At 45.9% G+C, this 27,909-nt stretch overlaps 1 protein-coding gene across 1 annotated transcript in view; it reads right to left on the reverse strand.

Annotated features, from left to right (window-relative positions):
• Positions 1 to 27,909, reverse strand: part of OBSCN (obscurin, cytoskeletal calmodulin and titin-interacting RhoGEF) — a 319,253-nt gene that overhangs the window by 221,898 nt on the left and 69,446 nt on the right. Inside the window, exons 19-34 of the mRNA XM_069095842.1 lie at positions 27,141 to 27,416; positions 24,676 to 24,951; positions 21,380 to 21,655; positions 18,756 to 19,031; positions 16,014 to 16,289; positions 14,747 to 15,022; positions 14,315 to 14,581; positions 12,529 to 12,798; positions 10,086 to 10,352; positions 8,161 to 8,427; positions 7,613 to 7,725; positions 7,004 to 7,157; positions 5,311 to 5,472; positions 3,533 to 3,637; positions 2,462 to 2,728; positions 634 to 903 (exon numbers count right to left, since the gene is read on the reverse strand). Coding sequence (XP_068951943.1) covers positions 634 to 903; positions 2,462 to 2,728; positions 3,533 to 3,637; positions 5,311 to 5,472; positions 7,004 to 7,157; positions 7,613 to 7,725; positions 8,161 to 8,427; positions 10,086 to 10,352; positions 12,529 to 12,798; positions 14,315 to 14,581; positions 14,747 to 15,022; positions 16,014 to 16,289; positions 18,756 to 19,031; positions 21,380 to 21,655; positions 24,676 to 24,951; positions 27,141 to 27,416 — 3,798 coding nt within the window. The remainder of the gene's footprint in view (positions 1 to 633; positions 904 to 2,461; positions 2,729 to 3,532; positions 3,638 to 5,310; positions 5,473 to 7,003; positions 7,158 to 7,612; positions 7,726 to 8,160; positions 8,428 to 10,085; positions 10,353 to 12,528; positions 12,799 to 14,314; positions 14,582 to 14,746; positions 15,023 to 16,013; positions 16,290 to 18,755; positions 19,032 to 21,379; positions 21,656 to 24,675; positions 24,952 to 27,140; positions 27,417 to 27,909) is intronic.

Consider the following 27,909-nt stretch of genomic DNA (forward strand, 5'->3'; position numbering starts at 1 on the left):
AAGAGGCAAAATGTTTTACATATAGGCCTGGTAATGGACTATGTATTTGCATCCTGAGAATCAACCTAGGTGTTCAGGTGGCTGTCACTAGTGGGCTTATAGGGAATAGGATCTCAGCTCTAAAGATGGAGGGTCCCTCGGAGGTCATCTGCTCCAATCCCCATGTGTTTCATGGGAGAAATCTGAGATCCAGGGAACCCAGGATTTTATATTTGATCCAGAAGGTAAGAAGGGAGCCCACTAGAGTTTCTTGAATAAGTGGGGTGGTATGTGTTTTAGGAAGATCAATCAATTTGACAGCTGAGTGGAAGGATGAATCAGAGGAGGAAGAGAGTTGTGATTGTTGACTGGAATGCATCTATATTGATCTATCCCCACACCTGGGTTAACAGAGATTTTCTATACTGAAGACACCCAACGTGAGAGTGTGTCGACATTCATGGCCTGTTACTAAGGAGGAAGCGGAGGGAAAGAAGGGACAGGGCTCTGGTTCAAGGGATATAAGGTGCCAAGAAGTCCCCTTGGAGGGACTCCAAGTCCTTGAATGGAGTGACAGCAAAAGCAGATATTGTGGCATTATGTTCAAGCATGGGCCAGCTGAAGTTGGAACATGGGAGGAGACAAGGGGTTTACCTGAGACAATGAGCTGAGCTGTGGACTTGGATTTGCCTATGGTGAAGTGCACAGGGCCCGTCATGGTGGAGCAGGTGCGGTGCAGGGTCAGGCGGTGCACTGTCTCCATTTGTTCAATGGTTATGTCTCGCCCAGCATGCAGCACTGTCTTGCCTAGCAGCCACTTGGGGGGACGGACAGATGGGATGGAGGTCTCACACTCAAACCAGGCTGGAGCCGGTTCCATCACTTCCATGTCTTTCAGGTCCCGTACAATGGTAATGGATTGTTCTTCAGGGAAAAGGGGGAGAGAGAGAGAGAGAGGAGAGGAGTCAAACTTTACTTTCTCTGGACAAGCAAGTTTTTTATCTCTTTGTAATCAACATTAAGAAACAAGATTGGCTTTGCCTATAAAGGAGATAAATAGGCATTCCCTTTTTCCCAACTCAAAAATTCCCGATTTGAGAAAAATGAAATTTTAATGCATTGTTGATGGAGTTGTGAACTGATTCAACCATTCTGTAGAACAAATTGGAACTATGCCCAAAGGGCTATAAAACCATGCCCACTCTTTGACCTAGCAATGCCACAACTAGGTCTGTGTCCCAAAAGAGACAAAAAATAAAAAGGAAAAGGACGTATATATACAAAAATATTCATGGCAGCTCTTTTCTGAGGCTAAATAATTAGAAGTTGAGAGGAAGTCCATCAATTGGGGAATGGCTGAACAAGATGTGGCATGTGATTATGATGGAATACTATTGTATTATAAGAAATGATGAACAGTATGCTTTCAGAAAAATCTGGAAAGACTTGCATGGGCTGATGCAACGTGAAATGTACTATGTACAAAGTAACAGCAATATTGTAAGATAATCAGCTGTGAGTGACTTAGCTATTCTCAGCAATACAGTGATCCAAGACAACTCTGAAGGAGTTATGTTGAAAAATGCTCTCCATCCACAGAGAAAGAACTGATGGTGTCTGAATACAGATTGAATCATACTCTTAAAAAAAACTTAAAAAAAATTTTTTGGCCTATGTTTTCTTTCACAACATAACTATTATGGATATGTTTTGCATGACTACACATGTATGACCTATATCTAATTGTTTGCCTTCTCATTGGGGGGGGGTGGGGGTGGGGGAAGGAGGAACGGAGAGATTTTGGAACTCAAAGTTTTAAAAACAAATGTTAAAAATTGTTTTTACATGTAACTGGGGAAAAATAAAATACTAAATAAAAGCTTTAAAAAAAAACCCTCCCTAAACTACCACAGTGACTGAAATTCCACCTTTAGAGATTTGTTCCTTTAGGTTAAAGTTTGTTGACTGTAGACATCTTCTTTGAAGGTATAAATCAGGGGTGGGAAACCTGCGGCCTCAAAACCACATGTGGCCCTCTAGGTCCTCAAGTGCAGCCCTTTGACTGAATCCAAACTTCACAGAACAAATTCCCTTAATAAAAGAATTTGTTCTGCAAAACTTGGACTCAGTCAAAAGAATGTACTCAAGGACCTAGAAGGTTGCATGTGGCTTCAAGGCTGCAAGGTTCCTCACCCCTGGTATAAATATTAAACTATTAGCAGCAGTGCAAATAATTCTATCAGGTTACTGTGAACCAGGTGAGGTTACTGTACTAAGGAAATGGTAGTTTTGGTGGAGGTGATGGGGAAGGAAGGAGGCAAAACTGTGCGTGGTGGGAGGTGGAGGGCAGAGGCACTGGAGAGTCAGAAGACACATTCACTTGGCCTTGCTTGGAACTCCTTCCTATTATCCAAAGACCCAAAGTCCAAGGGAAATCTCACCCCCCACCCTGCCACCTGAGCCCAGTACTTTTCCCTCGTACCTTCCACAAAGAAATGGGCACTGGTCTTAGCATCGCCAGCATCGCAGGTGTACGTATCCTCATCCTCTGGCTGAGCATCATTGATGATGAGTTTCCGATAGATGCCGTCACTGACCATCTCGTACTTGGGCCCAGCATGGAGCTCCACATCCTTCTTGAACCATCGCACCTGGGCGCTAGCCCTTGACATTTGGCATTCTAGCACTCCTCGGTGCTTCTCCATGGCAATTTTGTCTCTCAGTGGCCGCACAATCACCACTGGCAGCTCTAAGGAAGGGAAAGGAAGAGGAAGGGAAGGGTCCCCAAATTCAGAAAGGTCCTCATTTCTCCAGTGGATGCAAACCATTCACCTTCCAAGTTCCTCCAATGGATACAGAGCACCCATCCCCTCTCCATATTCCTCCAGTGGACACAGAACATGATACTTCCTTGTTTCTCTCTCTTCAGTCCCTGCTACTATGGCAAAAACTCTTCTCTTTCTAGCTTCTTTTCTTTCTTTTCATGCTATTTTCTTTCTTATCCGTGGACTTCCCCCAGCCTCCTTGTGGCTGGCAATTAGCTTGGGAGGTATATCTGTCCATACATCAAGAACTTATGATTTTATGTGAAAACTCCCTCCATTGGCAAAGACTGTGACCCATCTATAACTTATAATCATTGTTTTGCTTGATTATGCATATTTATTATTACTTTGTCTTCTTTTTATGAGTCCAGGAGGTAGAAAAAAATACTTTTGTCACTGAAAATTATTAATTTAATTTTTCAAAAATGTGTGGTCTTTGAGTTGTCCAATGCTTGGGGAATTTAAGTGACTTGCTGCAGAAACACCTAGTGTTGGAGGCAGGATTTGAACCTGGGTCTCCTTGAGTCCAATACCACTTGAGTACCTCCATTCTGCCAGGCTACTCTCCTGACACATATTCACTACTTTAGTATGGTGGTGGGTTTCTCACTTCTCCATATGTAGAATCACATAGGTTTAGTTTGGGCATATGCTCGTTTTGGAGAAGCGTACTCTCCCCCTGTATTCCATAACACTGGTCTGTTCTCTTCCTTCATCCCACTTCTTACCTTTCACTATAAGCTGGGCTCGAGATTCTGCATTCTCTGCCACAAATTTGATCTCTGCTGCATCTTCTACCATGACTTTCCAGTAGTGCAAACTGTAGGTCTTTCCTGAAGAAGAAGACTATGTTAGAGCCCAGGCTAGCCCCTGATAATTGCCTGCTGCCTCTGGTCACAGATGTGACATCCCGGCACACAGAGTTCTGAACAAAAGACTCTGAGGGAATGTTAGCCCGTTTGTTGCAGCTGGCACCTGCTTTAGGGTCTGGACACTAGCCCAGATGATTTAAGAGTTAAGTTGGAAATTCAGGTCTTAAACAGATTTAGTGGCGCCTTTATTCTTTGCCTTGCCATGAAGTACCCTATGAGATAACAGCCAGATTTACAGCATAGTGAACCTCTGGGCTCTAGGAAATTTACAGGTTAATGTTTTATAAAGTCCAGCCAACGTCAAAAGAGCAGACCCCTGTGTCTATGAAGAAAGGGCTCAATAACTTTACTAAGTCAGCCATGGGGTGAGTCATACTCTACCACCCCTTTCTCTCTCCTTCACTTCCTCGGACAATTATAATATTCAAAGTTCCCCAAGAGTAGATCTGGAGTGGAAATAATAGATCCTTTGCTTTTCCTTACCCCTACTCCACTACCCACCCAATCACTCTGGGTGTAGACTCCCAGGAGACAAGGAAAACTGGCGAAACGTCACTGACACAAGTCAGAAATGGGATCTTTCTTGTATAAAAAGGTAAAGATGGGAAACTCCTTTTTTTTCTTCTTCCACTCAAAAACCGTCAATGGCTCCCCAGGGCCTAAGTCCAGAAGCTACAGACTGGTCTACTGGGTCCTCCATGACCTGGCACCTCTCTCCCTCTGCTTTTTGAGCCTTATCTCACTCTGTTAACTCACAGATATTCTACACTCCAGCTAAACTAGACTATTAGCCACCCCCAAAACATCCCACTCCATTTCACCTATGCATCTTTTTGCCTTCACATAGGCATTTCCCATGTCTCAGATGCCCACCCCTTCCTCCACTTGCATCTCCTCCTGTTAAAGTCCTCTAAGACCCACCTACTCCATGAAGCTGTAGTTGTACTGCTACCTAAGACTGCCCCTAGATACCACTCCCACTAGAAATGTCTGCCCTGATAAGAGCTCCCACAGCACATTGTCACAGTCTACTTTTGATTATGGTGATGTGTGTGTGTCTTATCTCCCCAATTAGAATGAGAGCTCTCAGAGGCTAGGTTTTGTTTTTTCTGTCTCCCTCCATGCTGAGCACACAGTAAGCTCTTCACAAATGTTAGTGTTTATTCCCCTCCTGCCAACACTACTACAGATTTCACCAGTATGACCCAGCTGCCTTCTCACCCTGGAAAATCCTTCTACAATGGCCCCGTCTCCCATTGGTGAGTGTCAGGAAGTACTAGAGAAAAGGGTTAGCTCAAATTCTTCAAAAGAGATGACAGTTCTTCCTCCTTGGCCCTGTTCCCTGAGTCAGTGCCTCATCCTTCCCCAGAGTCTGTCTTCCCCACTAGCCTGCTATAGTGGAAATTTTGTAGAGTTCTGAGCTGATAATATCCTCACCCTGGTTCTAGGAACCCTTGTGCAGAAGAGGATGGATATGGGAGTTGGGTATTAAGAGAAATCCACCCTCCTCTCCCCAGGCACAAGCTATGGAATGCCAATGGGTTGGCCATTGGTCCCCTTTTTAGCTGCTCTAGCTTCCCACCCCTTCTCCTCCACACCTACCCACCTACTTCACACCCCCAACTTTTCCCTACCTTCCTGGCGCATCCTGATGTTGTCGCCAGGCCGGATCTTGCCATCATTCTTGTACCATTGGGTTTGCACCTCATCATGGGAGATCTGGCAGGTGAAGGTTGCGCTTTCCTTCTCCATCACCTCTACATCTTCCAGGGGCTTCACGATCTGTATATTCCTGCCTAGAATAAGAGGAGGGGGATGCGAAGATGCTGAATTTCAGGGAGGAAAAGGACTTTAGAACGAAGAATGTCAGGAACTGCAAGGAATTTTGAATATGGTATCAGAAATGGCAGGGACCTGGATGTGAGAAATGGTAGGGGAACCTTGAAACACAATATCAGAAATGTCAGGGGCTTTAGAACATAGACTATCAGAGCTGGAAAGGCTCTTGTACTACAGAATGTCAGAGCTGGAAGGGACCTTAGGATGTAAAATATCAAAGCTTGAAAGAACCTTAGAACACAGAATATCATGACCAGAAGGAACCTTAGAACATAGAATATCATGGCCAGTATACAGAATGTCAGAGCTGGGAGGGACCTTAGAAGATATCTAGGCTGTTTAGTTGAAGGACTGAAAGCCAGCTCCTCTCTCCCTCTGCCTGGACCCAGGCTCCCCATGCTCTTCCCTGACCACGTGACCCCTTTGGTCTTCCTTTCTTTCCTTCCTCCCTCATAGACAGGGTTACTGTGGCTCCAGCTAGAAAAGCTGCTGCTGATGATAAAGCCAGAAAGGGAGGGAAAGCATCATTCCCAGATGTGCAGAATTCAGTCACACACCAGCAACCATGAACCTGGTTCTGCCGAAGCCCTTCTTAGATGCGGTTTGCTTCTGCATGGTTGGACCCCCTTCTGCCCTATCCCTGGCATACAAAGCTCTCTCTCTCTCTCACTCCTTGGGGCACTGGCTGTTGTGACTCATGTCTCCTCGTGCACTAACAAGCCTTTCCCTTTACTCCTCTTTTACTGTAGAAAAGGCCCTTCTCTCTCTCCACATACCAAGACTGTCCCCTGGAGGGCAGGGGAGCCCCTCACCCCAGGATAGGGTCCTCAATTCTCCTTCCTCTACCTGCCTTGTCCCTCTATCCTCTTCCCTTCCTCCCTCCTTTCAACCGGCCTCTTTACTCCTTCCTTCCCCTTTCTCCCCTCTCCCTTTTCTGTTCAATGCCTGTTCTTCCTCTGACTCTTTTTGCAATGATGCTCTAAGTTTATTTGTTGAATTTTCATGGTTCATATGTGTAGTGTGAGGATTCCTTGTCTGTTAGTTTATAAAGGATAGCAAGCTTTGGATATATGTGGCCACCTAGTGGTAACTTTCTAGGTATTCAGTAAATGCCAAATTTTAGCAATATGCAGTGATATATTTGCACAGATCACTTCTACCATTTCCCTGCATAATCTTCATTATTTAGTAAGTCTGGGCTCCTTAAAGATATCCTTTGTTTAATTTCTGGTGGCAATGATCTGATTGCAAATTGCTATCATAAACCGACTCATTTCCATAACTAAATCTGTATAACTCTACCATTTGTTATTATTGCTACAATTATTATTATTATTAATAATAAAACAACTTAGATTTCTAGAGCACCTTCCTCACAACAGCCCTAGGAGGATGCTTGTGGAAGTTCCATGACCTGTATTTTGCAGATGAAAGAACTGATTCTCTGAGACAAGTGGTTAGCTCACAACCACACATCTCGAGCCTTACCTTGCACCCTCAGCGTGGCTGAAGTCTTGGCATCACCAGCATCACATACATAGGTACCTTGGTCTCCAGGCTCACACTTGTGGATGACAAGGCTTCTCTTGGTCCCCTGGGAAAAAATTCCCAGTTTTTTCCCTGCGCGAAGCACCTCTCCATCCTGGAGGAAAGACATGTATCAAAAGCAGACCAAGGAGGCACAGGGCACTAACCTGCAGGAACAGTCAGATTCCCCTCTCCAACCCTACCAATGACCCTCCCTCCTTTGGGCAGCTTCCAGCATTCCTAATGCTAAGCCTTCTTCCCTGATATAGCCTCCCCCAGCCCCAACCCCCATTATCTTCAGCATCATGCCTTCCCCTTGTGCTCAGGGCTGGCCCTCACCCCTATAACAAGCTTTTCCCAGGGCCCATTAGACCAATTCATATGTAATAAAGAGTCCTCTACAATGAATGTCAGCTACACTTGGCTTAGAGCCCTGCAGTGAGAGGTGAAGCAAACGCAACCCAGAGCCAGGAAGGTGGCCTAGGCCACTTAGAAAGAATGATGTTGTCAATTAGTGCTAGGGATTTAGGGGGAGTGGTAGAAGAAACAGGTCTAGGGATCACAGGGTACCTTCAACCACTTGACATCATGGTTTGGCCGGGATAATTCACACTCCAAAATGACCTTCTCCTTCTCTGTAGCCACAATGTCCTGCAAGGCGTGGCTGAACTTTACAGGAAGCTCTGAGAGATAGGGAGGGGAGGAAATGGTGGTTAGGTAGATACTTCCACACACACACCCCCCCCCCACTCCCAAAGAAGTGTGGGGAAGTAAAGGGGTCAATGGTATTTGTCCCTATCCCTACATAATTGAGATCTGGTTCTCCCAACTCAGCCCAACTTATTTCATGACTTTAGGAAAATCATATAAACCATACTTGTCCCAACTATTTTTAAATCCATAAAATGAGGGGAAATCACCTAAATTTTTCTATTGACCACCAGAAAAATAAATATGGGGACACCTTTCTCCAGGCTATGAAAATGTGACTATAGGCTGTTCAGATGTGTAGACATACTTTTCCACTTCAGTCCTACCAATACCCATAAGCAACTTGGATGTGTAGACCACTCCCCTTCACAGCTACCCCTCTCCTCCAAGACCAAGGATGGCCATACCAAGGACAGTGAGTTTTGCAGATGTGTGGACACCCTCTGCCTTGAAAGCTATGAGTCCAGCATCTTCCAGGCCCAAGGAAGACAGGGTCAGTTTGTGAATCACACCCTGGACTGTGATATAGCAGTTATTCTGAGATTTGAGCTTCAGGCCATCTCGGGTCCAGTTGCCTTCCACATCACTATGTGAGAGCTCCACCTCCAAGGATACTGTCCCCTGTTCCCGCACCTCTATGGCTTGCAGGCCCCGTACCAGCCGGATCTGACGCACTATATGGGAAAGGAGGAGAGAAAAAGAACAAAGTCACACCAGACATCACTAGGAGAGTTCCCTAAGAAAGGAAATGCTTCTTCTGAATTTTCAAATGAGCTGGGTATGACTTGTCTGTCCTTGGAAGCCAGTGGGAATTATCTTGAGCATAAAGATGCACACTGCAAAAGCCTGAATGGAAGAAATTATAACCAGTTTAGAAGTGGAGAGCTGGGCAAAGCAGTAGTATTGGGAAATAATGGGGTGGGGGGATGCAAAGGGACCAAAAAAAAGAGAGCATAGGATATGAGAGCCCTCATCAAAAGCAACTAAGTCAGAAAGCTCTAAAAATAAGAGGGAAGTTATAAGGAGCTTGTTATAATTTACCATTAGCAATACCTATTATAATAAATATAATAACTTAAATTTATAATTATATATAATATATTCTTTCAGTTTGTTAAGGAAAGATTTCCTAACAATTAAAACTATATAAAAGGGGAATGAACAGCCTTGGGAGGTAATGAAGGACCTCATCAGAGGTCTTTGGGCAAAGGTTAGGTGACCACTTGCAGGGGGAGGTGTCATTGTGGGGGTTCTTCTCACACATGAGTTGGACTAGATGGATGCTAAGTGCCTTCCAATTCTGGGATTCTGTGATTTGGAGGGCATCCAGTGTTTTCCTGGGAAAGTTGAGGCCAGAGGTCTAAAGGGCAGTGCTCAGTTGGGACTCTTGGGTGCAGCAGCCACGGCACTGAATGTTTTAAAACTGAGCTAAGCCTCAATGGAGGCAGTGTGACAAAATGGAAAAAGTGCCAGGGAAACCTGGGTTCAAGTCCTACCCCTGACATATACTAGCTGTTGTCTGCCTATAGAAGAGCCACCACCTTCACCTCAGGACTTCTGGGCAATGCTCCAAGACTAAATTACAGACAAGTTGCTGGTCTCCCTCAGTGGAAGGAATTCCCACACAGAGACTTCCCCATGCCAACGAAATTATGGGTCTTCACCAAGACTATGCCATTTGAACAAGAAACTCCATTCCTTCATGAAGTGACAGGATTTACTGCAAAATCATTGATTCCATATATTTTGGATGCTGGAATTCTCCCACTCTGATAAATCTTTCTGTATCCCTTGGGTTTGTAGCTTGTGTGCACTGGCTTGCAGAGAACCAAGTTGGGGGGATGTGGTGCTTCCAGGATGGAAACACCTGGCTTTTTATGGGAGAAAGTCTACTCTTTTTTTCCTTGCACGGGGGATGTGAGGAGGGATCCTGGACACATTACTTGGATAGAATGCTCACGGAATTTCATACGTCACCTCGTCCTGCCAGTACTCTCATGGTGTGTTCTTCCGGGCTATTCTAACATCTCCGGATCTGGACCACTACTAGACATTTCCCCCTTGTCTCCCTTGATTGTGAGGTGGGCTGAAATCTGACTTGTGTCTTTCACCCTCTTGGTTGGACCCTTTCCCCCAGGATGCTGCTTCTTTCCTCGGGGGCCATGCCAATTGCCTCATCACCCAGAGAAATGAGCGCTGTTGCCTCAGACGGTAGGAATGAGACAGAGCCCACTGCCACTCCGCCAAGGATTAATCACAGACATATTGTGTTGCCCTCCTCCACACACAGACCCATCTTGTGGCCTTCCTCCCCCAAACCAGTCTCACTTACTCTCCACATTGAGCTTAGCCTGCGTCTTGTCATCTGGGGTCTCGCAGCCAAAAAAGCCCCGATCGGAGAAGCTCACATTCTTAAGAAGTAGGCTATGGAGAGTGCCTTCAGCCCGGATCTCCACGTTTTCACCGGGCACCAAGGCCGCGCTGTTCCGAGTCCATCTCACAGAAGAACAAGGCTTAGTCAGCTCCACTTCTAACGTCACCGAGCCCCTTTCTTCCACTGTTGTTGGCTCCAGCTTCCTCTTGAACAGTACAGGGGCCTCTGGGGGATGAGGAAAGCCAAAAATGTCAAGTGAGCGTGCCTAAGAAATCATCTCAAGTGACCCCTGATTCCAAGGGGGCTGGACTCACAGAAGGAAGAACGATTTAGAATTGGGCATAACTTTGGGGATCATTTAGTCCAACCATCTCAGTTTAACCGATAAGGAAACTTGAGTCCCAGAAGAGAAAAGGCACATTCTATGGTTAAAGATGCCCTTACCCCACTACCCCATGAAGATAGGGGATACTCCTAGGTTACTCTGTTTTGATATGTACAACACCATCCTTGTTCAGGCTGCTCCCCCATTAGAGCTGTAATACTACACTGGTCCTCTCAACTGCTCTGTCTGCCTCTAGGCTCCTGTCCTCTAATCTATTCTGCAAACAAGATTATGTTTGAAAATTTGTACAATGGTACACTGACAGTGCTTAGTAAATATTTATTCCCTCCTTCCTTCCCTGCAGATGTTGCCAGGTTAATTTACCTAATGTGCAGTTCTGATCACATCACCCCCATGCTTAACATCCTTGGCTCCCCTGACTACAAGATGCTGTCCAGGGTCCTTAGCTTCACATTCAAGGAAGGCTCTCCCCATCTGGCCCCAATCAAAATGTCCAGGCTTCTTTTATTCTCCCCCATTAAATGCTCCAACCGTCTTATGTGTTCTACTCTGGCTGACTCCTGATTGACATATGCAGACATGCCTGGGGGTGGGGTGGGGGCTGTTTTCTCTACTGGCGCATTTGTAAAATCAAACCTTACTCTGCAATAAAAAGAACTTGACCCCCTTCCCTGCTCCGTTCCCCAGGCCAAGGTCAGGCTGCAGCCCACCATCACTAGCTCCTGCTTGGATAAGTACTGCAAATAGACCCCAGGAAGAGGATAAGCTGGAGCCCCTGAGAAGCTGCATTTGTAGAACTTCCCATGCATCCTCCCAATAGTCTTTGTTTTGATATTTTAAGTTACAGACAGGGAAGTTCCCCGTGATATCTAACCATTCCCAGCCCTGCTTCTACTCCCATGTAGACATCCATCCAAATCATCTTGCGCCCTTCCACCCCACCTGTGCCTCCACAGACCATGCCCTGGGGGACTGACTTCCCATTCTGGAACTTCCACCCTTGGACCAAGCTGTTCTGATTGGTTAATGAGCTAGTAGAAATGCTCATGGCCCACTATACCCAGAGAGCCCCCCAAGCTTCATTCCAGTCAGCTTCCAATCTCCCTACCCAGTTTCCTACTTTTGGCTTTAAGAGAATGAAATAAATACTTCCAGGGCAATTGGAAAGCGTGCGTTAATCAACTCCCCCAAGGCTCTACACCCCATCCTAATAATTTCCCAAAGCAAAACACCCTTCCCTGGCCATCATTTCCTTATAGGTACTGTCTCTCATATTAGAATATAAGCTCCTTGAGGGCAGGGACTGTGTTTCTTTTTATATTTGTGTCCTCAATGCATAGCACAGTGTTTGTCCATAGTGAATGCTTAATGAAAAACTTTTCTTTCATCCTCTTCCTATCTTGAATCCAAAAGGAAACTATTACTCTACCTTGTCAAATTGCCAGCCTATTAGAAAACCTTGGCAGGACTTGCTGGAGTTTGCAGTCCACTAGACAGTCTTCAAAGGCCCAGGGTGCCCTCTATGCCACGAGGGTATACCAAGGGAGGACTGGGCTCAGCTCAAGAACCACCTCCTCCATGAGGCATTTCTGGATTCCCCACACCTACTAGTGCCTTCTCCAGCCTCCAAAATCTACCTTATATTTACTGTGTAGATAATTTTGTACATAATTATATGTACTCTCAATGGTATGTAATCTCCCTGAGGGCAGGGACTATGTTACTTTTTGTGTTTGTGCCCTCAGCACAAAGCATAAAGCCTGGCATATAGTATGTGCTTAATAAATGTTTGCTTAATTTAACTTGGTGAATTAAATACATTAAAAGTCTGGTTTAAATCTGTCTCTCCCCATGCCCTGACTAGGTCACCATGCCAACCTTAGCTTGATTCGACTAAATCAGCTTGCCAAACTGGGAAGAGAGACTCAATAGCTAGCAACATTGGCTTAGCTTCTAATTCAGCCTACAAAGAGTGTACTCATTGATAAGAGCAGCACAGCCACCCCTGGTCAGGCTCAGCGGCCTCCAAACCAAGCCGCATAAAGTCTCTCTCACCTCGCACTCTGAGACTGGCTGTCGTGGTGATCCCTTCGGCCTCGGCAGTGATCTGGCCGGCATCCTCGAGGGTCAGGGCAGTAATGACAAGGCTGTGGCTGGCATCACTCTGAGAGATGACATACTTCGCTCCAGACTCCAGCTTCACACCATTCCTACTCCAGATGACCACAGCATTGCTGGGGGCAACCACGCACTGGAACGTGGCCTCAGAGCCTTCTTCAGCGACCGCATTGCTCAGGCCTGATGTGAACTTGACCATTCGGGGGACTGAGGACATAGAAAACCTTTTGTTAAGGAACTGAGAGATGAGAGTTGAAGGCAGTGGGAATACACAGACCAGGGAGAGGAACCATTTAATCACCTTCCAACATGCTACTTCTTCCCAGACTAATCATTAGCATGAGCATTAGTGACTTCTCCCTGAATACAGAAATCTCCTAATTGTTCTTCCTCTTGCACAAAAAAAGTATCTTAGTATGGAAAGAAGGCTAGATTTAGAATCAGAGAATCTGGTTCCATTTTGTACTGGCTAAGTGACCACTGGCAAATCCATTGATCTCTCTGGGCCTGGGCTTTCTCATGTAAAATGAAAGGGCTGGATGAGATGAAATCTATATGACCCGCACCCCCGCCCAGATGACTCTACCTTGGTTCTGTCCACTTTTTTGCGTGGTATAGGGGAGGGACACAAATTGGCTTTGTTGTCCAATGATTAGATTCTTGGAGCCAAAAGTTCTGACACCTAGTAGCTGTGTGATCCTGGGAAAGATGGCTGTAACTTTCAGAGTCTGTTTCCTCTTTCGTAAACTGAAGATAAGAACCTTGGTACTATTACATTTCTCACAAGGCTGTTGTGAGGTAAGGGCTTTGCAGACCTTTGAGCACTATACAAATGTGAGTTGTTATCTGTGCATCCTGTGTCTTTGTCATGATAACCCATCCCCCCACCCCCCAAGAGTAGAGCCAGATACTGTATGATGTGCTTGGTATAAAATCCAGCATGGCGGTAAGGGTTAGGAATGCTGAATCTTGCTGCCATAGCTTCCTCCTTCAATCCCTGACAATTACACACTTATAATCATGCACAGACACACACACTCACATATATGTAAGTACCCACTCACCCATATATACACATAGAGTCATGTTTTATATGCTCATAGGACTGACAGAGAAGAAAACCAAGGCCCTGGAAATGGAAATAACTTTCCCAAAGACATACAGGAGCTAAGACTGAATCCAGGCACCCTGGATCCAGATCTGAGGCTCCTTTCATTCCAACACACCTTATGTTTTCACTCATCATTTAGCGAGGTGTAACTACCATACACCTGGTTGAAGGCAGCCAGTCCAATGTCTCAAGAGCCTGCTTGAAGAGTGTTGAAACCCCAGGGTAGTATGCATGGCCCTAGCACGGGCTGCCAAGGCCCTAACCCCAGCCTGCTTGGTATTTAGGTAGTGGTGAGTAAATTCCTTTCAGTTCTCATCATTCCCCTGGAAGCTGGAGTCAGAGCCATGAGAACTCTCCTAACATTTCAGCACATTTCAAGCTTCAAGCCAACCCCAGAGTTGGTGATCTTTGCCCTCCATTTCTGCAATGCCATCCAACAGTTCTCATTAAGTGCCTATTGATATTGCTTATGATGTGATGAATACAATCTCACAAACATCACACACAGAGCCATGAGTCCCAAGTAGTCTTATGGATGCACACTCATTCATGAACATAGTCTCACACACACACACACACACACACACACACACACACACACGGCCCCCATACCGTTGACTGTGAGCTGGGTACTGGTCTTGTCATTGCGACTCTCACAGCAGTACTCGCCCTCATCCTCAGCCCTTAGTCCCACGATGGTGAGGGTACGCCGGGGCCCATCTGCCTCCATCTGGAATCGCTTGCCAGAACGGATCTCCATCCCGCCACAGCGCCATACTACATCGCCCAGTGCCTGGCTCAGCTCACAGGACAGCACCACTGTCTGTCCGACCTCTCCACTCACTGCCTCCAGTGGTTGGGCAAACTTCACAGGGACCTCTGTGGACAATTGGGAGAGAGGGCACAAGGTGGAAATGGGTCTGTGTCCTGACAGAGATTGGGGGGTCAATCTCCTCTAGATCCCCTTTAGGTAACTCCCTCATTTCCCATGCCCTGCCAGGGAGGGCCAGGGTCACATTCCCCTCTCTGGCTGGCCCACCTCACCTTCCACCTGGACGGGAAAGTCTTGCTTCTCCTTGTTGGCCCTGCAGGTGTAGATGGCGCTGTCTTGGGTCTGGGCATCATACACTGTGAGGGTGTGGGTGGTCCCCTCACTCGAAAACTCATAGCGCTTGCTGCGCCTGATCTCCAGCCCATCCTTAAGCCATGTGACAGTGGCTGTGGCGGATGTGACCGTGGCGGACAGAACGATGTCCTCGTGCTCCCGCACCACCAATGGCTCCTTCCTGGCAGGTTTCTCAGGGGCTTTTGTTTCTGGTTCTAGTGAGGGGAGACAGTGCCAAAGGCTAGATGAGAAACCACACCTACCCCACCTCTGGGTCAAGCTGAACATCCAGGACTCTTCTTCCTCTGTGCTGTGTTTGTAGCCAGGAGGGACTTTAAAGATCATTTACTCCAACCCTCGTATTTTACAGAAGAGGAAACCTGTGGTCACACAGGTAATGTGTCAGAGATAGAATCTGAACCCAGGTCTCTGACTCCAGAGTCCTTGCTCTAATTGTTAGGCCCCACCCACAGCTGCTGCCCTGCCCTCTCTTCTCTGAACTGACTCCAAGTATTAGTACTGGGAATCAGGCCAGTTTAGGAAAAACAGGAGCCTCACTACTGATGAGTGAGGACCATCACCAGGGGTATGTGAGGCCAGGGGCAGATCACACCCCAACATTTTAAAATTAGGTGCCAATAGTCTTCCCAGGGGATCCATAGGCTTGGGAGGGGAGAAACATCAGGGTATGGAAATTCAGTCTTGGGCGATTTGGATTGGTTTCATACATCAAAGAGGTGAGTGAACAAACAACTGAGATTCTCCCACCTTGAGGACCGAGTACCAGTGAGCCAGGGAGTCAGGGCAGCTTCCTTTTGTAAGATCTTGCAGGGTGTGGGGGAGGGTTAATGGAGCAGTCACCACTACAAGGATCATGTTGCCCAAACAAAAATATTGGGGAACATGGTCTTATATAGGAAATCCCTCTGGCAGACTTGAAAGCATACTTTTTTTTAATGCTATTGTTCTGGGAAATTTGGGGCATGTTGTTGGTTCCCATAATCACTATAAATGCTTCCTTCCCAGGAGCTGAACCAGCTGGTGCTTATCTCCCAGTGGTCAGGGTCAGAGTTTCTGGCTCTCTCTTGTCAAGGACAGAGGTTATAGATGCAAATGCCCTCAGTCACAGTCTCCCTAAGGACACAGGTCATTTATCCCCATATTCTTCAGTCCCAGGCTTCCACACTAAGCAATCCTGGAACTAACCCTGAATGTCCAGACGGAAGGTGACCTTCTGGCCCCCAGCCTCACAGGTGTACTCCCCAGCATCGGCCTTCCCTGTCTGCTGCACCACCAGCTGCCGGCCCTTGCCCTTGGCCTCCACGTGCACCTTCTGGCTGGGGCTCAGCTTCTTCCCATCCTTGTACCAAGTCACCTCTGTCTGGGCCTGGGCCAGCTCACAGCTCAGGGTGGCGCTGCTACCGGCCATGGCCTCCACCTTGTTCTGAGTCTGCTGCTCCTTGGCAAACACTGCCACAGATTCTGAAGGAATATGAAGGAAGGGAAAGGATGATGGGGGGAGGAGGGGAGAAATTCTTTAAGAAAAGTCTTCCTTCTCTGAATTCTCACTTCCATAACCTTTCTAGACCTATCCTGAAGGGCTACAGCCCAATTCCTATGGCCATAGGGTAACCCCAAATGCCTCCTCCAAGGCCCCTCTATAATCAAGTCCCAACTTGACCACCCATCCTCTTTAATGTGCATCCTCCTAGGGCAGGGAGTAGAGCACTGGACATGAGGCTGCTGGGCTGCAATGCCAGCTCTCCTAGTTGACCTTGACCAAGTCCCTTCTCTTCTCTGGATTTCAGTGCCTGATATGTTAAATCGGGAGATCATAGGTTTAGAGCTATTAGGAACCTCAGTGGTCAATTGGTCCAACTCCTCCATTTCCCAGATGAGGAAACAGGTTCAGAGAGGTTAGGGGATCTGCCCAAGATCACATGGATAGAAAGCTCTCCTTCCCCTGTAGCACATTGTGCTTAGTAGGGCTCCTTTTAATGCTGTCCTTTGTGGAGCAGCTCAAAGTTTACAAAGTTTTAACCCCCTCGAGCCTTGTAATGATGGCCTGAGGTGGACACCAGAGGTACAGTCACGTCACACAAGGGCTGGGCTGGATGAACGCTCAGCTACCTTCTTGCTCTGAGACTGTGAGCTTCTTGCCTTCTCCATGTCCAGTCTCCATGGACATCTCCTTCCTCTGAGCATTTATGGCCCTGGCTGCCAGGATGCCTCCTTTGGGAAGGGCGGCAACGCGGACCAGCAGAAAACATTCGATTTGAAGTCAAAAGAGACTTAGGCTCACACCTTGCCTCCAAAATGGACCAGCTGTGCCACCCTGGGCACATCACTTAATCTTCTAGGCCTCTGAGGTCTCATCTTTTAAATGTGCATAACAAACCCTGCCCTGCCTGTCTCATGGGACTATCCCAGGATGAAATGAAACCGTCCACATGAAAACGCTCTGATTTTTAAGTCTGATAGAGATATAGGGATAGGGACTGGGCTTGGGATTTCACTGATACAGGGAACTCATGAATGAGGAAAATCCCTTCACCAATGCAGGTTGGCACCTTCTCTGAAAATCATAGGGCTGTCCAGGGCACTGAGAAGCTATAGGACTTTTTCGGGGTCATATAGAACATTCAGTATGTGCATCCAAGGTAGAACTTGAACCCAGGTCTTCCTGACTTGGAAGCTATCTATTCATTATACCACCCTGCCTCTACAGATTATAATAATATTGTAAGGGAGGGGCAGCTAGGTGGTGCAGGGAATAGAGCACCAGCCCTGGAGTCAGGAGGACCTGAGTTCAAATCCAGCCTCAGACACTTAACATTTACTAGTCACTTGACCCCAATTGCTCTGTATTCCTCCCTCCACAAAGCAATAATAATAATAATAATAAAGTAAAGGATTATAATCATCATTGTCATCTGGTACATGTGACACATGCAAAATTAAAATAGGATTTTTATGTGCTGATTTCAGTCCTCTGTGGCACAGCTCCCCCTCAATTTGTTGTTTAGTCGTTGTTCAGTTGTGTGCGATTATTCATGACTCCATTTGGGGTTTTCTTGATAGAGATACTGGAGTGGTTTTCCATTTCCTTCTCCAGATCATTTTACAGATGAGTAAACTGAGACCAGCAGGGTGAAGTGACTTGCCCAGGGTCACATGGCTAGTAAGTATCTGAGGCCAGATTTGAACTCAGGAAGATGAGTCTTCCTGACTCCAGGCCCAGTGCTCTAACCACTGTACCACCTAGCTCCCCTTCCATAGCAAGGATAACTGAAGGTAAACTCAACTACTATCTAATTTATCTCTGCCAAGTATAATGAATGGTCATGGATACTAGCTATTAGTCCTTACAGCAACAAGTGTCACACACACACACACACACACACACCCTTAAGGCCTGGGACATTTCTTTAAGTGCCCTGGAACCCACTGCCCCACTCCAGTATTTAATTATGAAACCAAAAGCCAGCTACCACACCCTGTCCCCAAATTTCATTACAATAAATGAGGCTTCAGATACAAAAGTTTCATGCAAACTTCATCTACCTTGTGTGGTCATTGACTTAACACTACATCACCCACTTAGAGAGCAATTATTGCTAAATGGTAGGGCCAACAGACAAGAGAATCTGTCTCTTTTGTCCTTATTTAGTCCCCCAATTACCCCATTTACCAGGATAGACAGAGTAGCTGTTAATGAAGACTGCTGAGCTGAGAATTCACTCACTCAGTTCCTTTGTATCCTGTTAATCACAATCCTGAGCTATTCTTTCCCCAGCGTATTTCTGCAGTCTGTTTCTCATCTCTGCCTGTTAACCCAGGGTAAACACATATGATATACTGGTAGTCACAAAGGAAAGCTCAGAGGTGCATCAAGATTCCTCTCCAGTCAGAGTTAAACAACTAAGAAGTGACCCTGCAGTGACTAACCTTTGACATCCAGATGGAAGGTGACCTTCTGGCCCCCAGCCTCACAGGTGTACTCCCCAGCATCAGCCTTCCCTGCCTGCTGCACCACCAGCTGCCGGCCCTTGCCCTTGGCCTCCACATGCACCTTCTGGCTGGGGCTCAGCTTCTTCCCATCCTTGTACCAGGTCACCTCTGTCTGGGCCTGGGCCAGCTCACAGCTCAGGGTGGCGCTGCCACCGGCCACGGCCTCCACGTTGTTCTGTGTCTCCTGCTCCTTGGCAAACACCGCCACAGATTCTGGATAGGAGAAAAAAAAATTGAGACACAAAATGATTTCTCTGACATTTGTCACAGGAAAAAGCATTTCAGAAAGTACCAAGATCTCAGATTTGGGAAGGAACCTCTCAGATCATCTAGTTCCCTTCTTCAACAGGGATCTCCACCAAAGGTACTCTGCAAAGTATTAAGGGGAGAAAGCAGAAAATCCATTTAAGGAGAGCTAAGAGGTGAACTGAATTATAAGAAGCACAGTGTAGCTGTAACAGCCTGGAATTAGGAGACCGTGGTTCAAATTCCAGCCCTGACACATTAAAAATTGCATCCTTGAGTCTCGGTTTCTTCATAAAAAAATGGGGACAATAATTTCTGTACCACCTATTTCTCAAGATTGTTCTGTGACATATGCGAGATAAGGCGCGATAAAATACTATATAAAAACCAGGTATCTGTGAAACAACAAAGAACAGACTTCATATTTCTGCCATAAAAAGGCAAGTTGTCACTAATAGCTACCTGCTGCTGCCTGGAATGAAGCGTCAACCTGAAGAGTGAAAGTGTAGAGGAGGGGCTGTCTTTGGGGGGGGGGGGGGAGGCTCCAGCTCTTTACTGCTCACTCTATCTCTCTCTGTCTCTGTCTCTCTCTGTCTCTGTCTCCCTCTGTCTCTTTCTGTCTCTGTCTCTGTCTCTCTCTGTCTCTCTGTCCCCCTCTCACTCTCTAAATGAGTGGAGCTGCTGGCTCTTATAAAAGCCACTAAGTGGTAGTATATTAAATGCTACACCTGAAATCAGGATGACCTGAGTACAAATCTTGCCTCAGATACTTACTAGTTGTGTGACCCCGGGCAAGACACAACCTCTGTTTGACTCAGTTTCCTCATCTGTAAAACAAGGATAATACTAGCACCTATCTCCCAGGGCTGTTGTGAGGATGTAATGGAAATGTAAATTTGAAGATCTTCCCTGCCCCTAGGCTAAAGTGCACCTGGAGCCTGGGGTGGGAGGCTTGTTTTTCAGTAGATACTTCTTGATTGGCCAGTGAGTCAATAAGGTTGTTACATTCTCTGAGCCAGGAGAAGGCTATATAAGCCCTGATGTGAGGCTTTGTTTTGGGGCTCACTTTGAGAAGTATACTGTGATTTGATCTGGATTCTGGGAAGCCATTGTCCAGAGCCCCCCGGCTTTGAAACCCAGATGTTGAAACCCAGATGTTGATTGGGTATGGATGTAATGGTTGGACAGTTTGAAATCTGTCTACTTGATCTGATTCTGTCTTGATAATTCTGCCTGTATACTCTGAAGTTCGGGGTGCTGACCTTTTTCCCCTGAACGAGGTAAACGATACATGTTTGACTGATTAAAGTAAGTTTGTTAATCCATTTTGAGTTGCTTTCCTTTATCAAAGCAGATCCAAGAACCTGTATTGGCAGCAAACCCCAAGGATGCTTGGGGTGCTTGCTGCCACAGAGGATCAGATGAGAAAAGAAGTGTAACATGCTCAGGCCTGGCCCTGGTAGTTGTTCTGTAAGTGTTAGCTGTGATCATGGAGGCTTCTCCCCTTTTGGGGAGTTGACTCTATCTCAGTGAGCTTGGGTACTCTGGGAAAGGTACCTTTCCTGCTACAGGAATGTCACTGCAGTTCCCCTCCCTGGAAGTTTTAGCCTCCACTGCTCTCCTAGCACAACGCATATGTGCACACTGTGAGAGGTGTGAGTCTCTTCCTTTGCACAAACCTTAGCCTTCCCTGTCTCCCTTCTGTAGACATGCTTTCTCTATATGGATAAATAAGAAATCCCCAAAAGTGTACCGAGGCCCTTTAGGTCAACACAAAGCCTCTGATGCAAGAGCTATAGAATAATTTCCTTATTTGGATTAATATTTGCAGATTTGTCTCTGAGTTAAAAATTCCTCAAAGTCAATACCATAGGCTCCCTCTGACACCTCACTACAGCACGGAGATAGCCTTGGATTTGCAAAGATAGTTCTGGAACGATGCTATCATGGTGGAGAGGAGAGCACAAGATTTGGAACTGGAAAGCCCAGGTCTGAGTCTCACCTCTGCTGGGTGATACAGGCATATCTTAAAGTCTGTTTTCTCTTTCATAATTTATATTTACATTACCTGCCTCACATGGTTCCCATAAGGAATCTGCTCTACAAACCCTGATGCACTATATAGTATTATTATTATAAGCAAACTTGAACAGTTTTGCATGTCATAGCAATTGCTGGGGACCAGCCTAGCAAAATTCAGAGGGGTTCATCACCAGGAGACTGGGCATAGAGTGATGCCCAGAGTGATGCCTAGAGTGGCCCAGGGGGCCGCATCAATTTCTGAAGACCATCTCCCAAGGTGAGAGGGAACTGACCTTTTACATCCAGACGGAAGGTGACCTTCTGGCCACCAGCCTCACAGGTGTACTCCCCAGCATCGGCCTTCCCTGCCTGCTGCACCACCAGCTGCCGGCCCTTGCCCTTGGCCTCCACATGCACCTTCTGGCTGGGGCTCAGCTTCTTCCCATCCTTGTACCAGGTCACCTCTGTCTGGGCCTGGGCCAGCTCACAGCTCAGGGTGGCGCTGCTACCGGCCACGGCCTCCACCTTGTTCTGTGTCTTCTGCTCTTTGGCAAACACCACTGGGAGCTCTGAGAGGAGAGGAACATGAAGCATCAGAGATAACAGCTAAGAAAAAGGAAGGCTGGTGTGGCAAGGTGGTGCAGTAAATAGAGCACCGGCCCTGGAATCAGGAGGACCAAGTTCAAATCTGGCCTCAGACACATAACACTTACTAGCTGTGTGACCTTGGGCAAGTCACTTAACCCCAATTGTCTTGTCTTGCCCCCTCAAAAAAAAAAGAAAAGAAAAAGGAAGGCTTCCCTCTGGTCCTTTAGGCCTGAGCAGAACAGAGGAAGAACTAGATTCACAAAACATGACCATCCCTCCTACTCAGTATCTTCAGACTAAATATGGTAAAGCATTGGTTGTTTTTATAGAAATTAAAACTTCAAAGCTAAGGAATTTTCTAGCTGTAGTAAATAATACTTATGATTTATTTGTTCTCCATTCAAATATTCTGGTGCCTCAATGTGCTGTGGAGGATTCTGGGTTCTCAAAGGTTCTGCCAGTGGGGCAAACCCTAGAATATCTGATCAAGTCAGAAAGTATGGCTTCAATATGGGTTTGTGACAATGTCTATAATCCAGCAACTGACCTAAGTAAATGGTCAGCAGAGGGTTATAGGGGGTCGATACCCAGAGAAGAACTTTGAGATCATTGAAGATGTGTGAATAATAATAAGTAATCATGATAACTCATCGATGTAGCACTCTGCTTGCTAGATTTGTACATACATAGTCTCGTGTAAGCCTCTCATGAAATCTGAGATGGGTGCTATTATTATGCTCATTTCTGAGATGAGGAAACCGAGTCAGAGAGAGGTTGAGTTGCTTATCCAGGATCATATAACTGGTGTCTGCCTGAAGTACGATTTGAACCCAGGTCTATGAACAGGAAAGAAGTTGAACTGATTACGTAGGAAGAACGCTAGACAAGAGATGGGCAGTGCCACTGAAATTTTCATTGTGAACACTAAAATCTCAGGAACTGTCAGATGGTATAAATTACAAAGCATGAATAAGAAAAATTAAACTTTAACAGGTGAGTGAATACATTCCACACCCCCTTGTATACTGGTACCCTTAAGGTATTGAAATAACCAGGGAAAAGACCCCAGTGCACTGAGTGGGCTTCTCTGTGGAGACTCTATATAAGGACACAGATAAGCATTGTTCTGGACAAGAAAACTGAGCACCTGTAGGCACTGAAGGTCTAAAATCCTATCAAACACTGCCACCTAGTGGTACAGCGTGTGAGGACAGACGCTTGCTATGGTTGCTAGGGTTACTCAGAAGGGACCTGCCCCAAGTAAGATGCTTCCCGGTTTCATTTGAAATAGTGAGGTGAAGTGCCTGGCTTTTGGTGAAATAGCCGGTATACTTCAGAAGTCACATTTGTCATTTATGCAAGGCCATGAGTACGTTGCAAAGTGCTTTCCTAACAACTACCCTGTGTCGGGATGTAGGTGTATGTGTTTTTAGACTCATTTTACAAATGAGTAAACCAAGGCTCACGGAGGCGGATTGACTGGCCCAAGGTCACACAGCTAGTAAATGTAGAAGTCAGACTATGAACCCAAGCATTCCCTGACTTCAGGTCCATTCTTCCAGGCCCACAAACTGGGAAGGACCTTAGGAGTCAAGTTCTTTCCTTCATTTTACAGATAAGGGAACTGAGGCTTATGAGGTCAAGTTAACTTTCTACCTTTCCAGTCTTCTTATGCCCTACTGCTCCACTACTCCTCCACACTGGCCTCCTTGCTGCTCCGCACACAGGATGCTCCTGACTTGGGCCGTTTTCTCTGCTCTCCCCTATGCCTGAAACCCTCCCACTCCTCACCTCTACCTTCTTCCCAGGCTTCCCTCAAATCCCAGCTAAAATCCCACCTTCTGCCCAACCCCCTTAAGAACAGGCTAGTGCCTTCCCTCCACTGATCTCCAATTTAACCTGTCTGAATCTTGTCCGTCCACAGGCAACTGCACGTTGTCTCCCCGATTAGATAGTGAGCTCCCTGAGATCAGGGACTCTGTTTTGCCTTTTTTTTCCTGGCATCCTCAGCTTTTAGCACAGTTCCTGACACATAGTAGGAGCTTGATTTAGCTCGCCCATGTTCACACAACTATTAAATGCCAGAGGCACGATTTGGACCCAGGTCCTCCAATCTGGGAAATCGGTCCACCACGTCCGGCTGTCTCTTAGCATTCTCTCCACTACCATGGGCAGGCTCTCTATCTCCATCATATATGATGGTAAAGACTAGAGAAGTCTTGGAGATAGAGGCATTTGACTAGTATTGGGCAGCCACATGCTATAAGGTACAGCCCCAGGACACCATATATAATCCTTTCCTGCACGGCCATAGTTATAAAAAGCCCTAAGCAGCAAAAAAGGAAGAAGATACATGTTGCTTTGAAAGACAAGCAAGCCCTCTGACCACATGATTCCAGAGGCTAGTCGATGAAGTGTGTTACTTAGCTCCTGTCAGAGAGGGGATGGACTCGGGGCGGTGAATGAGACGACCTTTTGGGCGTGGCCAAAGTAGAAACTTGTTTCACTTGATTATGCATATTTGTTACAAAGATTTTGTTATTCTTTTTTTTTTTTTCAATATGGATCAAGAAGGGGTAGAAGGGGGAAAGCCTAAGGGGGAAGGAAGGAAAATAGATTTTTAGTTGATTAAAAAAATTAGTTTAAAAAATAATACAATTATATATCTTTTTAAAACGTGGAATGAAACAGATTCTATTTCATATATAGTTCTCTTTTTGTGTTCTGCTATATGTGTGTGTGTACACGCGCACAGGCTTTCTTTTTTGGCAAGTAAAATAAAAATTAAATTAAAAAAATAAAATCAACAAAACTCTTTTTAAAAGTTAAAGAATGTACATGTCAGGGGAACAGAGAGAGATTCTAAGAGCCAGGCAGGACTTTAGAAACAAGTTTATGAAAAGAAATTCAAATAATAGTCAGAACCGAAAGGGTATCTAGACTATATATATAACACCCCCTATGAAATTAGAATGCTTCATGAACCCCTGGAGAAGCTGACCTTTGACATCCAGATGGAAGGTGACCTTCTGGCCCCCGGCCTCACAGGTGTACTCCCCAGCATCAGCCTTCCCTGCCTGCTGCACCACCAGCTGCCGGCCCTTGCCCTTGGCCTCCACATGCACCTTCTGGCTGGGGCTCAGCTTCTTCCCATCCTTGTACCAGGTCACCTCTGTCTGGGCCTGGGCCAGCTCACAGCTCAGGGTGGCGCTGCCACCGGCCATGGCCTCCACCTTGTTCTGTGTCTGCTGCTCTTTGGCAAACACCACTGGGGGCTCTGGGAGATGAATAGACATACAGAGGGATGAACACAGGATCACAGGATCAAAGAATTAATTCATTTTCTAGAAATTGAAGGCCTGAGTCAAAGTAGCTCTCAAAATGTCTATGAACCACGTGTTAGAAGACACTACTTTGAAGCATGAAACCCTCGCCAGGCCTGACAAGTTGTTGGCAATAAGTGGACAAAAGAAGGGGGGAGGAATTCTGGGGAATTCAGGCGTCTACAAGAATTAAAGGAGCTATAATTTGGAAGAGCCCACTCCACAGGTTAGAGCCGTGAGGTACTGAAATCTCACCTTGTCCGTCTTGGTCTTTTTTGCCCCGGATGACAGAGCTAAGAATAACGGGCAGAGGTTTTTAGGCAGGTGGATTGAGATTTGATGTTGAGAAAAACTCCCAGAACTATCCAAAGGTGAAACGGGTTGGTTCTGAGGGGGTAATGGGTTCATCTTCATGGGCAATCTTAAAGAAAAGTCTGGATCCTCACTGGGTAAAGTAAATTGACATAGGGATTCTTTTTTTTTTTTTAGCTGACCATTGAGTTCCCTCCTAACTGTGCAGCACTGGAATCCCGTCATTCTCATCTACTTAAACTGTATAGACTGTCCCCAAAGTCTTAGTGCAGTTTTAAGCTATTAAAGCTATTTTATTATTTACTATTAAAGCTACTTTACGTAACCTTTAATAGCTTAAAACTGCACCAAGACTTTTGGGACACTGTATATGGGGAACTCCATTATTCATACTAACTGAGGAGAGCGATAGCACTTTGACTTCCAAATCTCACTTCAATCCAGTTTCAGAATGTGAGCTTTAAATGTTTGTATCAATTTCTCTGTCATTTAGACACCAGGTGTCCATGCAAACAGCAACCTGCAAGCTAGGAATGATGTGGCTAACCCGAAGGTGTGACCCACCTGAAATATTTGCCAATTTTTTTGCCTTTTTTTTGGAGGGGCAAGGGGGTTAAGTGACTCACCCAAGGTCACACAGCTAGTAAGTGTTAAGTGTCTGAGGCTGAATTTGAACTCAGGTCCTCCTGACTCCAAGGCTGGTGCTCTATTCACTGCACCACCCAGCCGCCCAGCACCACACTACCAAGACACCCAGCAAGTTTTTTTAAACTCAATTCATTAAACAGCATAAGACCTGACCACCTACAATTTCTGACTATGTGGCCAAACTCTGGTCAATGTCTAGTTTTCCCTGATTTGTCAAAAAAAACAAACAAACAACTATATATATATATATATATATATATATATGTGTGTGTGTGTATGTGTGCATGTGTGTGTGCATATATGCACATATATGTATGTGTATTGTGTGTTCTCACACATATGTGTGTGTATATATGCTTGGGGGAAAATGATAAATAAAAGCTAAAATTCCTTAAAATGTAACTTTATTAAATTAAATTTAAAAATATACATGTAGGAATGCTGAGAATGAATATCAGGGATGGAAAGCTGGCATCAGAAATGAGATGTTCCCTAGCTGAACTCCCTGCAAACTTCTCAAGAATACTCACACAACTTAACAATAATCAAATATAAAAGACTTAGCTACTCTGATTAATACAATGATCCATGACAATTCCAAAGGCCTCAGAAAAAATCCTTTCCACCCCCAGAGAGAGAACTGAGGAACCCTGAGTACAGACTGAAGCATATTTTTTTACTTTATTTTTCTTGCTTTTTTTTTTTACAACATGACTAATAAGGAAATAAGCTTTGCATGACTTCATATGTATAATGGATACAGGATTTCTTGCTTTTTCAATAGGTGGAGGAGGGAGTGTAGAGAGGGAGAGAATTTGCAACTGAAAATGAAATATTAAAAAAAAATTAAGTGAAAAAAGAATAGTTCAGGGCAGCTAGGTGGCACAGTGAATAGAGCACCAGCCCTGAAGTCAGAAGGACCTGAGTTCAAATCCAGCCTCAGATACTTAACACTTACTTGCTGTGTGACCTTGGGCAAGTCACTTAACCCCAACTGCCCTCCAAAAAGCCAAAAAAAAAAATAGTTCTATATCTTAAATTCTAGCATTTTCACTGTCTTTGTAAAGCACTAAATTGCCTCAGAAGGTCAGAGTTTCCAGGCTATTGGTAACATACACACAAATCTATCTATAAACACTCAAATCAGAAGGAATTGTGATTCCATAGAATCAAGGCGACTGACCTTTGACATCCAGACGGAAGGTGACCTTCTGGCCCCCGGCCTCACAGGTGTACTCCCCAGCATCGGCCTTCCCTGCCTGCTGCACCACCAGCAGCCGGCCCTTGCCCTTGGCCTCCACATGCACCTTCTGGCTGGGGCTTAGCTTCTTCCCATCCTTGTACCAAGTCACCTCTGTCTGGGCCTGGGCCAGCTCGCAGCTCAGGGTGGCGCTGCCACCAGCCACGGCCTCCACCTTGTTCTGTGTCTGCTGCTCCTTGGTAAACACCACTGGGGGCTCTGGGAGGAGAGGAACACATGGGGTAAGAGACAACAGCCTCGAGACAAGGTTATTTCCCTCTCTACCAGTAGAGCTGGGTCAGGTAAAATGGATTTGAGACGATGCAAAGCCAAGTCTATTTTATTCCTCCTGCTAGGGGAGACCCTCGCTTCTGCAGTCTCTCAGGCCTGTTAAACCATTCTTTTGCATGTCTTGCTCTTGCTTGTATTACAACCTCTGGAGGACGTGTCTCTCGAGGTGCAAGTTTCTTGTCATTCAGAAAGGCTGGGGAAGTGGGAGGAGATCTGAATCTCACAGAGCCTCAGTTTCCTCATCTATAAAATGGGGATTTCCATACCTCGCAGGGCGGGAGTCAAGATCAAATGAGTTATCCGACAAAATATTCTAGAAGCCTGAAAGTGTTAGATAAATCAATGGATCACTCAACAAGAATTTATTTATTGAGTGTGCCAAGCACTGCTCTAAACACTGGGGTTCAAAGAAAATTCAGAA

Source organism: Petaurus breviceps, unplaced genomic scaffold, assembly GCF_028583685.1.
Source record: "Petaurus breviceps papuanus isolate PSGF00001 unplaced genomic scaffold, PetGlider_PUasm1.0 227, whole genome shotgun sequence".
Lineage (NCBI taxonomy): Eukaryota > Metazoa > Chordata > Mammalia > Diprotodontia > Petauridae > Petaurus > Petaurus breviceps.